General features: G+C 38.4%; 1 protein-coding gene across 3 annotated transcripts in view; it reads right to left on the reverse strand.

The window, feature by feature from the left end:
- The window catches only part of SMAP1 (small ArfGAP 1), a 220,853-nt gene that overhangs the window by 199,693 nt on the left and 8,069 nt on the right, over positions 1 to 13,091 (reverse strand). For 2 of the 3 annotated variants that reach the window (XM_067011370.1, XM_067011368.1), the window contains exon 2: positions 2,984 to 3,133. The exons of the other annotated variant lie outside the window; for it this stretch is intronic. In XM_067011370.1, the coding sequence (XP_066867471.1) occupies positions 2,984 to 3,133 (150 nt within the window). The remainder of the gene's footprint in view (positions 1 to 2,983; positions 3,134 to 13,091) is intronic. 3 annotated transcript variants of the gene reach the window in all.

Here is a 13,091-nt window from a genome sequence, read left to right on the forward strand (position 1 = left end):
CATTGTAGCATACATCAAGATGCCATTCCTTTTTATGACTGAATAGTACTTCACTACGTGTACATATCACACTTTGTTTATCCATTCATCCATCAGTGGACATCTAAGTTGTATCTATCTTTTGGTTACTGTGAAAAAGGCATGGCTGTGCAGATATCTGTTCTAGTCTCTGTTTTCAATTATTTTGGATTTATACCTAGAGTTGCTAAGTCACATGGTAGTTCTATATTTTACTTCTTGGGAAATCGCCAAACTGTTTTCCACAGCAGTTACATCATTTTACATTCCCTCCAGAAACACGTGTGGTTCCAATTTCTCCACGTTGTCACCATCACTTGTTATTTTCCAGTTTTTCTTAAATTACAGACATTCGAGTTGGTGTGAAGTGGTGTGTCACCATGGTTTTGATTTGTATTTCCTTAATGATTAGTGACATTGAGCATCTTTTCAAATGCATGTTGGTCACTCTTCTTTGAAGAAATGTCTGAGTCCTTTGCCCATTTTTGAATTGGGTTGTTTTCGTTGTTGTTGAATTGTAGGAGTTCTTTATTCTGGCTATAAATTCTTTTCAAATATATGATTTACAAATATTTTCCCCCATTCTGTAGGTTGTTTTTCTCACTTTCTTGATAATGTTCTCAGATGAACAAAATTTCTTAATTTTGTTGATGTCTTATTTATCTATTTTTACATTTGTTGCTTGTGCTTTTAGTGTCATATGCATGAAATCATTGTCAAATCCAGGGACATGAAGAGTCTGCCCAATTTTCTTCTAAGAGTTTTATAGTCTTCCCTGTTAAGTTTAGGTCTTTGACATATTTAGAGTTAGTTTTTGAATATGGTGTAAGGTAAGGGATCCAATTTCATTCTTTTACATGTGGATATCCAGTTTTCTCAGCACCACTTATTGAAAAGACTGTCCTTTTCCCCATTGAATGGTATTGGCAACCTTGTCAAAAATCAATTAAGCATATACATGAGTGTTTATTTCTGAGACTGCTGCTTTTGTGTGAGACATTTTAAGGAAATATTTCCTCTCAGATTTTTATGCTCACCTAAAATCTTTGAAGTAAAATTTTACCTCTAGATTAATGGCAACTTTTTAAAAGCCTCCATCATCTTGGCTGGTTGATGTGGTTATGAGATTGGGCTTGGTAGAGTGCTATAATCTGAAATATTTAATGAATGAGCAAACCCCAAAAGCTTTTATATTCTAGGAAGAATTCCAGACACAGGTCCCTGTATCCTCTACTGGTATCTTCTTGCCTAGGATGCTTCATTTCATAGATGGGTTAGCGCTCATGAGACTGGAAAAACCAGACAAAGCAGGGCAGCCTTGCCAAGGTTCAAAGTGGTATGTTTACATTTATGCTGTATGAAATGCTATTTTTTGAATAGCTAATATTTGCACATTTTCCACAATTCAAAGGTACAAAAGGATACAGCATGAAAATAAAGTAGTACTTAAGAAAAAAAAGCTTTAAGACATGAAACACATTTTATATATACTGAATACAAAATAACATTTAGTCTATCATCCCTCCCCCCCACCAAAACCTCTTTATTCTCCAAATCATCCCCTCTCTTCCCCCAGCCATGTGGTTACAGTGAGAACAACCACATTTTCACCTGTGACCCAGGCCACTGGCCATGGTTGATTTAGCTATGGACATCTGATCCAAGGTAGGCCAATGAGCTCTCTTCTTAAGGAATTTGAAATCAGGACTAAGAAAGTGTATATTGAAGTCTTGTTGTTCTCTTGAACTGAGGAGCTGCTAGGAGCAGTTACTTTCTTCCCAGTGGACTCAGAAGGGAGTATGGAGACAGAAAACAATAAAGAGTAGGCACCAAAGACAAGAGAAGGAAGAACACCCTGGTTTCCATACAGTGTTTAGTCCTGAGGTCCCAGTCTTCCTCTAAGGCCCAGCAGCATTACTGACCTAGGGAGCCTCACTTGTTCCCTGTACCTTAATAACAACATACCCTACCTTCTGCTTAAGTCTGTTCAAGTAGTTTTCTGTTATTTGCATCTTAATTCATATATTTTGCCATGTGAATAATGGGGTGTAATAAATAAATTAATCAAACATAATCAATCACTGCCAGGGGCCTGGAAATCTTTTTTTTTTTTTTTTTTTTTGCGGTACGCGGGCCTCTCACTGTTGTGGCCTCTCCCGTTGCGGAGAGCAGGCTCCAGACACACAGGCTCAGAGGCCATGGCTCACGGACCCAGCCGCTCCACGGCATGTGGGATCTTCCCGGACCGGGGCATGAACCCGTGTCCCCTGCATCGGCAAGCAGACTCCCAACCACTGCGCCACCAGGGAAGCCCAGGAAATCTTTTTTTTAAACCCATACATATTGACAGTCAATTCAGTAAGTCCCCTACATACGAACCTTCTCGTTGCGAACTTTCAAAGATACGAACGTGCATTCCATCAACATCAGGGGTGAATGAAAGTGCAGCTTGCCCTCCGTCTTCTGTTGCTGATGACCCTTCAGCTCTACCGTCTCCCCCCTCCTCTCTTCCAGTCAGTAACTCTTCTTGCCTGTTCACTCAATGCCAGCCCCTGTATGCCAGTTGTGTACTGCACTACTGTACTTTTCCAGGGACTGTACTGTAAGATTAAAAATGTTTTCTTTGTTTTTTGTGTTTCTTTGTTTTTCATGTATTATTTGTGTGAAAAGTATTATGAACCTATTACAGTACAGTACTATACAGCTGATGGTGTTAGTTGGGTACCTAGGCTGACTCTGTTGGACTTACGAACAAATTGGACTTACAAATGTGCTCTCAGAACAGAACTCGTTTGTATATAGAGGACTTACTGTATGGTAATTTTATTCATTGTTGAAATATTCTTGATTACTGTCAATGAAGAATTATAAGCAATAACATGCTTCCTTCCTTTCATTTGCTTCTAAATGACTGAAACACTTTCTTTGAGACCAAAAATTAAGAGAGGAACTTTACTCTACTCACTTGTCAGTGGTTCTTTCTCTAAATTGGAATCTTCTGGTGCATCAAAACGACCTTCTGGTAACTTTGGCTTCTTAAGGGGTTGTTTGATGGGTTTGGATTTTTCTCCTTGAGAACTTATTTTCCTCAAAGAATGACACAGAATGGGTGATCCTAGCAGAGTGAAGACAGTGAAAAAAATAGGAGCTGTTCATTTATTCTACTTCAAAATGTAATACTTTTACTTACTTGTGTTAAGCTTACACATGTACAGTTATCAAAATTAAAAAGTGCAGAAGGACACACAGTGCCAACCCTTCCCTCTGCTCCTGTCTTTCAGACAGCCAGTTCCCTTCCTTGGAGGCAACCAATACTATCAGTTTGAAAAGAAAAGCTTTGAAATGAGTTAGTTAACCATTATCAAAATTGAAAAAACAGATACAAAATGCGGATTCCTGGGACTTCCCTGGTGGCACAGTTGTTAAGAATCTGCCTGCCAATACAGGGGACACGGGTTCGAGCCTGGTCCAGGAAGATGCCACATGCCGCGGAGCAACTAAGCCCATGCGTCACAACTACTGAGCCTGCGCTCTAGAGACCACGAGCCACAACTACTGAGCCCACGCACCACAACTACTATAGCCTGCGCGCCTAGAGCCTGTGCTCCTCAACGAGAAGCCACCATGATGAGAAGCCCGCACACTGTAACAAAGAGTAGCCCCTGCTCACTGCAACTAGAGAATGCCTGCACACAGCAATGAAGACTCAACAAGGTGAAAAATAAATAATAAAATAAATTTATTTTTTAAAAATTAAATAAATTAATTAAATTAAATTAAATACGGATTCCTGTCTGAAGCAATGCCAAAAATACCAGGAATCAGATCATTAAGAGTAACTAAGTAGTAGGAACTTTTCAGTGACAATATTTAGTATTTAAATCTCTATAAGTCACAAGGCACTGTATTTAGTATTCTTATATTTAAGTCCTAATCATGGCCCTCTTTTTCTGCCAATTAAACATCTTAAAATGTATTGCACCTGCAATTTATAAATGAGCTCACTTTCTAGGTTACAATGAGAAAGGTAAGCTTTCAGTATTATGAAAGTTATCCAATAAGGGCAAAACCACTCTGAAAAATGACCTCAGGGTTGGGGTCTTCAACTTCCTGAAGGAAGAGCTTTAGAGGCAGACAGAGGTGGGTACCAGTTCTGGTCACACCACTGTAGCTGGTACAGTAATGGCCCCCAAAGAGGGTGAGAACCTAATATCTGGAAACTATGTGACGGCTAGGTCACATGGTGAAGAAGAATTAGGTAAGAGATGGAACTGAAGTTGCTCATCAGATGACCCTGAACTAGGCAGACTGTCCTGGATTATCTGGGTGGGTCCACTGTCATCACAGTCACTGTCACCCTTTAAAGGGGAAGAGAGAACCGGAAGAGAGAGCCAGAGAGGTGGCATTGAGAGACAGACCTGATGATGTTGCTGGCTCTAAAGATGGAGGAAAGGGCCACCAAGTCCAGGAACTTGGGCAGCCTCTGGAAGCTGGAAAAGGGAGGAAACAGATTCTCCCCTAGAGCTCCCAGAAGAAACACAACCCTAACACCTTGGTTTCAGCACAGAGAGACCCATTTCAGACTTCTCACCTCCAGAACTATAAGGATTTTTAAGCCACTAAGTCTGTGGTAATTTTTTACACCGGCAATAAGAAACTAAAACAAATACTAGTTGTTTGACCTTTGTTAAGTTATTTACCTTTTCTAAATCCATTTCTTCTTCTCTAAATTGAATATAACAGTATCTACCTCATGAGGTTACTAAATAGATTAAACAGGACAATTCAGGCAAAGCACTTAGCATAATGACAGGCTGTATCTATTATTATTATTATTACAGAATTATCTGGAAGCTCCTGATAGCATTACATGTAGTTAGAATTTTCTTTCACTACATGTATTTTATTCATATTCCAGCAATGACTACATCACCCTACCCCCCACTTTAAAAAAATTATACACACACACACAAATATATGTGCACAAGTATTTGTTTGTATGTATATATGTCTCCGTGTGTGTATATATATATATATATATATATATATATATATATATATATGCACTCTCCATAGCCAATTTGGAATTTACAGTAAGATTTGTTTGTAAGATTACATAAAGTTAACATTACATACAAACTGCATTAACAATTTCAAAATAGTACATCAGGCTGTTAATTTGAACGTCCACTGCATATATCTCAGTGTCTAGCAACATTGTTGATTGTCTGAATGTCCAATTGTAATGCAGATTAGTCTTCACCCAACAAAATTCAAGGATTAAGAAAATAAATATACAACTGAATGTATTTAAAAAGCTACAACAACTTACAGAATATAGACTTCTCCCATCTAAATAATTGGCTGAGAATAATCTTTGAATCAATAAAAATTTCTATACATATTAAAATAAAAACACCTAAAATTTTAATGTATTTATTGAGTTAGACTACAGACCATTTTGCCTTCAAACTTCCACTTCAATATTTAAGGGCATATTTTACTTTTAATTATGTCCTCATAATAATACTTAGTTAAGCATTCACTAAAAATCAAAAGAGAAAAACCTGCAAAAAAATATCTTGTAAAGCAGCATTTATTTTTATTAAGAAACTATATGAGGGCTTCCCTGGTGGTGCAGTGGTTAAGAATCCACCTGCCAATGCAGGGGGCATGGGTTTGAGCACGGGACCAGGAAGATCCCACATGCCGTGGAGCAACTAAGCCCATGCACCACAACTACTGAGCCTGTGCTCTAGGGCCCGCAAGCCACAACTACTGAGCCCGCATGCCTGAACTACTGAAGCCCAAACACCTAGAGCTCATGCTCTGCAACAAAAGAAGCCACCGCAATGAGAAGCCAGTGAACCGCAACAAAGAGTAGCCCCCGCTCACAGCAAGTAGAGAAAGCCCTGCGTGCAGCAACGAAGACCCAACACAGCCAAAAATAAAAATTAAAAAAATAAACTTATTTTTTAAACAAAGAAATTATATGGGTAACAGAAATATGAGCTTCTGATTGTACTAATATATTTCATATAATAATCTGTTGTTTATTTGTGGTTGACTACTTAGAAAAATATTATATTGAAAATGATGGTGAATATAAACCTTGCACAACTGAAAGACATTCTTGGTCCCAAATCACAGGGTTTGTATCAGTCATTTGCTATCCAAAATACAGGATTCTGTAGAAGTTGACAATATTATATCCCAATTCAGCAAGTTCAGCCAGCCTCCACAACAGGAACTTCTATCCATCATATGATGTCCAACTTTCTATCCATCAACAAATCTATTAGCAATTTGTAAAGCATTAAATGTTGTTTACTAAGTCATGACAGTTTAGTAATAATTAATACAGATATACAGAAAGGAGAATTTTAACAAACAGATTCTAAACGTAGACAGATTTTACATCTACTCTGGCTAATAAGTAGTTTCTGCATTTGGTTACTAATTAAATCTATTTTATTGTACTTTAAATAACTTACTTTGAAGCCTAAAATTCAGCAAATACTTAATAGAGACCAGTAGCCATTGCTACTGTGCACTCAGCCTTGACTCAACACAATTAAATTAGTAATTCTTCTTTTAGGTTTGGCTGTTTTAACAAGTTAAAAAAAAATCCCTGTATTGGAAACTTGAAATGATATTCAGTGTAAAAAGTAACCTTGGTATGTTTCAAATCTGTAGAAATTCATAAGCATTTATGAAAAATCAGGAAAATGGCACAAAATCCCTGGCTGTCAATTATAATGTAGACAAAATCTGATGCTAAAAATTTTGCTTCTTAAATCATGCAGATATATGAACTGTAAATAAGAAAAGTAATTTTATGTTTTAGTTGCTTCCTGTGTGCCAGCCACTGCGCTAGGGGCTGAAAATACGTCACCTTATTTAAACCTCACAATGAACTGATGAGATGTGTATAACTGTATTTTACAGTAATTCTGCTCAGTATGAACACAGTCATTTTTGGAAAAGTGACATTAGGCAGATGTGGTAGAGACTGCTAAGTGTCACAAGTAGCCACTTTCCCTTCTTCCACCAAGTTCTAGGATGCCCACTCCCGCCTGGCTTGTGATCAAGCCAAGCACCAGGGCAATCGCTTAGAGATCACATTTCCCAGCCTTCCCTGCAGCCACGAAGCCACATGTCCAAGTTATGGCCAGTGGGCTGTGGCTAGAAATGGCGCGTGCAAATTTTAGGTCGCCTCAATTTTGCAACAAACCAACTGCCCTAGATTTCTTTTTCCATTCCCTCAGGCTGTAATGTGGACATGGCAGTGACCCAGCTGTAACCTTGCAGATGAGGACAAAACCCAGGGCCAAGTGATATTTAAAATATTTAACAACTTGTATGATATAAACACTGCTCAATCATAATATATGTCCAACCAATCGGAACTGACACAGGCTGTAAATAACTAGTAAAATGCTACTAGTGTGTATGGGTTGACTATTGGCATTGCTTTACAGATGGTGAAGTAACAAGATGAAAAGATCCTGATTTCTGTCCCATCAGTAGGACTGTCAGAGCAGCTAGGCCCTCCTCTTAAGTAATACAATGGAGGAGTAGAAAACACAAACTAAGGGCACCAGAGTCACACTTGGGTCCCAGTGCCACCCATACCACTTAATAGCAATATGATGCAAAGAAGGTTTCTGTATCTCACTGAGTCTGTTTTCCAATCTGAAAAATAGGGATATATCTCCTACCTTGTAGGGTAGTTCAGAGAAATGAAGCAATGCGTATGTCTTAATGTGCACAGGCTGAGTGTATTAATAACATGAACCTAACTGTGGGACACAGAAGTCAACGTGCACAAGGGTTTTGGGTAAAGAACAGAAACATGAGTGTACCTTGGGGAAAGAAAGAAGAGTAGCAAAGTATAAGTTTGAGAAACTGGTCCCTCAGTCTGGCTTTGGGTAGTTCTGAAGGAACTTTATCTACACAAAGAAAGGTAACAAGGAAAAGCCGAAAGACCAGTTTTCTCAAGGGATTCTGAGACCATGGAACCATGAACAGATCTATTTTTGTAGTTAGGTAAGCATGTGTCAAAATGCAGAGGAAAAGAATTTCCCTCATTTCTGCACAGTACAAGATCAGATGGGATACTGCGCTCCTTTGGAGAAACAGGGAAATGCAACATAAAGCCCATGTCTTCTTTTTCAAGGGGGTGGTTTGGCCTTATCCAGAGCCTATTCAGAATTGTGTTTACAAGTACATTACAGGTTGCTGGGAACTCACTCTCAGAAAATATCAGGCAAATATACAGATATGCACAGACAAGAACATTATAACATCATTAGTATGTACAGAAAACTGGAAACAACCTACATGTTCAAAATTTACAGTACTATATCAATATCTTAATAGAACATTGTACAGTCAATAAAATGCTGGTATATAGAGTTAAAAAAAAAGTACATTATAGGCAAGAAGAGGACACTCTAAAAGAAGAACTAATAAAAGCAAAGGAAAAAGAGTGAATCACCACTAAAATATAAAAACAACTTTTCAAAACTTCTGTTGTGGCAATTTGATAGAGAGATGTCAAAACCCTATAGCCCTAAAATATCTAAAAAGGTAAAAAAAAAAAAAAAACACTTCTAAATCAGAGGAAGAACCTTTAAGGAAGTAAATAATGATAAACTGTCAAAGCAGTCCTATAAGATAAACGAACACTTAAGCTGCTACATAACCTGCGTCTTTCTCCCCCAGAGGTTACGGTACACAGCTCTCAGTAACACAGCTCTCAGTACAGCAGGGAGAGCATTGTCTTATGAGCCTGAGCAAAACAAAAAGCCTATTAGAGGCCATGACTCAGGGAGGCTCATGCACTGAGAAAAGAGTGATTTGGAAGATTTTAAAATGTGCACATAAACCACCTGGGGGAGATCTTGTTAAAATGCAGATTCTGAGTAGGTTTGGTAGGACCTGAGATTCTGCTTTTTAACAAGCTACAAGGTGATGCTCAAGTTGCTGGTCAAAGAGCAAGGAACTAGAAGACAACGTCTAGTCAACAAAGAGAACAGTTACGGAAGAAAAAGTGTCCAACTCAACCTTCATTCTGACTGGAGATGTAAAAAAGAAAGACCTCGTGATACTTTAAGCTACTAGCTGACCACACTGGTCCAAAGACCCATGGGAGCATCTCACTATAAAGTGGATCCAAGTCTAAAGTTGAAGTGCTGTCAGACACATGGCAAAAGCGGAAGCAAATCCTCTGAGGACAGATCCTCTCTCAACCCATGTCTTATGGAAGTCTCGCAGAGGCAATCCCAGTAAAACATTCAAGGAAACAAGCTATCATAAGCAAGATCATAAAGATCTATATGTTGAAATGACTGAAATCAGAAATAGCTACTTTGGGCTTCCCTGGTGGCGCAGTGGTTGAGAGTCTGCCTGCTGATGCAGGGGACGCAGGTTCGTGCCCCGGTCCAGGAAGATCCCACATGCCACAGAGCGGCTGGGCCCGTGAGCAATGGCCGCTGAACCTGCGCGTCCAGAGCCTGTGCTCTGCAATGGGAGAGGCCACAGCAGTAAGAGGCCCATGTACCACAAAAAAAAAAAAAAAAAAAAAAAAAGAAATAACTTAATGTGTTTAAGGAAATAAAAAAGGAGCCAAACAGAGAAAGGAGTAAGAGACTGTGAACACTGACTAGACCAACATTAAAAACACACACACAGGGCTTCCCTGGTGGCACAGTGGTTGAGAGCCCGCCTGCCAATGCAGGGGACACGGGTTTGTGCCCAGGTCCGGGAAGATCTCACATGCTGTGGAGCAGCTAGGCCCATGAGCCATGGCCGCTGAGCCTGCGCGTCCGAGCCTGTGCTCCACAACATGAGAGGCCACAACAGTGAGAGGCCCGCGTACCGCAAAAAAAAAAAAAAAAAAAAAGAAAAAACACACACAGAAATTTAGAAAAACAACAATTTAAATTTAAAGCTCAATAAAAGGGCTAAATAGCAGAATACATACAGCTGAAAAGAGAATCTGTGACCTGGAATAAAGTTCTAAAGAAATTATACCTAAAAAAGCATAGATACAAAGAGATGAAAATAATAAAAGAAATGTCAAAATATCTGGAGAATAAAACGATACCTAACAAATATTTCTTTAATCATAGTTCCAGAAGGAGATAATGGAAAGACCAGGAGATGTCCAACAGACAGGAATCTTCAGATGTAGGAAGCACAGATAATTGCAAATTAAAAAACAACAACCCCGCCCCCCGCCAAAAAAAAAAAAAACAGAGAAGCAAGAAGAAATACAATTCTGCATCCTGTGGAAGGAAAACCACATTAACATAAGATAGACAAAATGAAAAGGCAGAAGACATTGTACCAGATGAAGGAACAAGATAAAACCCCAGAAAAACAGCTTAATGGAGGGGAAATAGGTAACCTAGGAAAAAGAATTCAGGGGCTTCCCTGGTGGCGCAGCGGTTGAGAATCCGCCTGCCGATGCAGGGGACACCGGTTCGTGCCCCGGCCTGGGAAGATCCCACATGCCGTGGAGCGGCTGGGCCCGTGAGCCGTGGCCACTGAACCTGCACGTCCGGAGCCTGTGCTCCACAAGGGGAGAGGCCACAGCAGTGAGAGGCCCGCGTACCACCAAAAAAAAAAAAAAAGAATTCAGAATAATAATAGTGAAGATGAACCAGGACTGTGGAAAAAGAATGGAGGCAAAGATCGAGAAGATGCAAGAAATTTTAACAAAGACCTAGAAGAATTAAAGAACAAACAAACATGTATGTATGAAATAGATAACTAATAAGAGTCTGCTGTATAAAAAATTAAAAATAAATAAAATTATATTAAAAAGAAAAACAAAAAAACACGTGGACACAAAGTAAAATGAAGAATCCAATATTTACAGACAAGCAAAACCTAAAAGAATTCAGCACAACGAAACCAGCTCTACAACAAATGCTAAACAAACTTCTCTAAGTGGGAAACACGAGAGAAGAAAAGGACCTACAGAAAAAACCCCTCATAACAATTAAGAAAATGGTAATAGGAACATACATATCGATAATTACCTTAAACATGAATGGATTAAATGCTCCAACCAAAAACACAGGCTTGCTGAATGGATACAAAAACAAATCCCACATATATGCTGTCTACAAGAGACCCACTTCAGACCTAGGGACACATACAGACTGAAAGTGAGGGGCTGGAAAAAGATATTCCATGCAAATGGAAATCAAAAGAAAGCTGGAGTAGCGATACTCCTATCAAATAAAATAGACTTTAAAATAAAGAATGTTAAAGAGACAAGAAAGGACACTACCTAATGATCAAGGGATCAATCCCAGAAGAAAACACAACAATTATATATTATAAATATATATGCACACAACATAGGAACACATCAACACATAAGGCAACTGCTAACAGCTATAAAAGAGGAAATCGACAGTAACACAAAAAATAGTGGGGGACTTTAACACCTCACTTACACCAATGGACAGATCATCCATAATGAAAATAAATAAGGAAACACAAGCTTTAAATGACACAATACCAGATAGATTTAACTGATATTTATAGGACATTCCATCCCAAAACAGCAGATTACACTTTCTTCTCAAGTGCACATGGACCATTCTCCTGCATAGATCACATCCTGGGTCACAAATCAAGATTTTAAATTTAAGAAAATTGAAATCATATCAAGCATCTTTTCCCACCACAACACTATGAGATCAGAAATCAATTACAGGGAAAAACACATAAAAAACACAAACACATGGAGGCTAAACAATATGTTATTAAATAACCAAGAGATCACTGAAGAAATCAAAAAATACCTAGAGACAAATGAAAATGAAAACACAACGATGCGAAACCTAAGGGGTGCAACAAAAGCAGTTCTAAGAGGGAAGTTTACAGCAATACAAGCCTACCTCAGGAAACAAGAAACATCTCAAATAAACAATCTAAACTTACACCTAAAGGAACTAGAGAAAGAAGAACAAAACCCAAAGTTAGTAGAAGGAAAAGAAATCATAAAGATCAGAGCAGAAATAAATGAAATAGAAGTAAAGAAAACAACAGCAAAGATCAATAAAACTAAAAGCTGGTTCCATGAGAAGATAAACAAAATTAATAAACCTTTACACACATTCATCAAGAAAAGAGAGAGAGGACTCAAATCAATAAAATTAGAAATGAAAAAGAAGTTACAACAGACACCACAGAAATGCAAAGCATTCTAAGAGACTACTACAAGCAACTCTATGCCAATTAAATGGACAACCTGGAAGAAATGGACAAATTCTTAGACAGGTATAACCTTCAAAGACTGAACAAGGAAGAAATAGAAAATATGAACAGACCAATCACAAGTAATGAAACTGACACTGTGATTAAAAATCTTCCAACAAACAAAAGTCCAGGACCAGATGGCTTCTTAGGTGAATTCTATCAAATGTTCAGAGAAGAGCTAACACCCGTCCTTCTCAGACTCTTCCAAACAATTGCAGAGGAAGGAACACTCCCAAATTCATTCTATGAGGCCACCATCACCCTGATACCAAAACCAGACAAAGATACTACAAAAAAAATTACAGACCAATATCACTGATGAATATAGATGCAAAAATCCTCAACAAAATACTAGCAAACAGAATCCAACAACACATTAAAAGGATCATACACCATGATCAAGTGGGATTTATCCCAGGGATGCAAGGATTCTTTAATATACATGAATCAATCAATGTGATACACCATATTAACAAACTGAAGAATAAAAACCATATGATCATCTCAATAGATGCAGAAAAAGCTTTTGACAAAAGTCAACACCCATTTATGATAAAAACTCTCCAGAAAGTAGGCACAGAGGGAATCTACATCAACATAATAAAAGCCATATATGACAAACCCACAGCAAACATCATTCTCAATGGTGTAAAATTGAAAGCATTTCCTCTAAGATCAGGAACAAGACAAGGACGTCCATTCTTGCCACTAACATTCAACACAGTTTTGGAAGTCCTAGCCACGGCAATCAGAGAAGAAAAAGAAATAAACGGAATACAAATTGGAAAAGA

This window comes from Kogia breviceps, chromosome 13 (assembly GCF_026419965.1).
Source record: "Kogia breviceps isolate mKogBre1 chromosome 13, mKogBre1 haplotype 1, whole genome shotgun sequence".
In the NCBI taxonomy this organism is placed as follows: Eukaryota; Metazoa; Chordata; class Mammalia; order Artiodactyla; family Physeteridae; genus Kogia; species Kogia breviceps.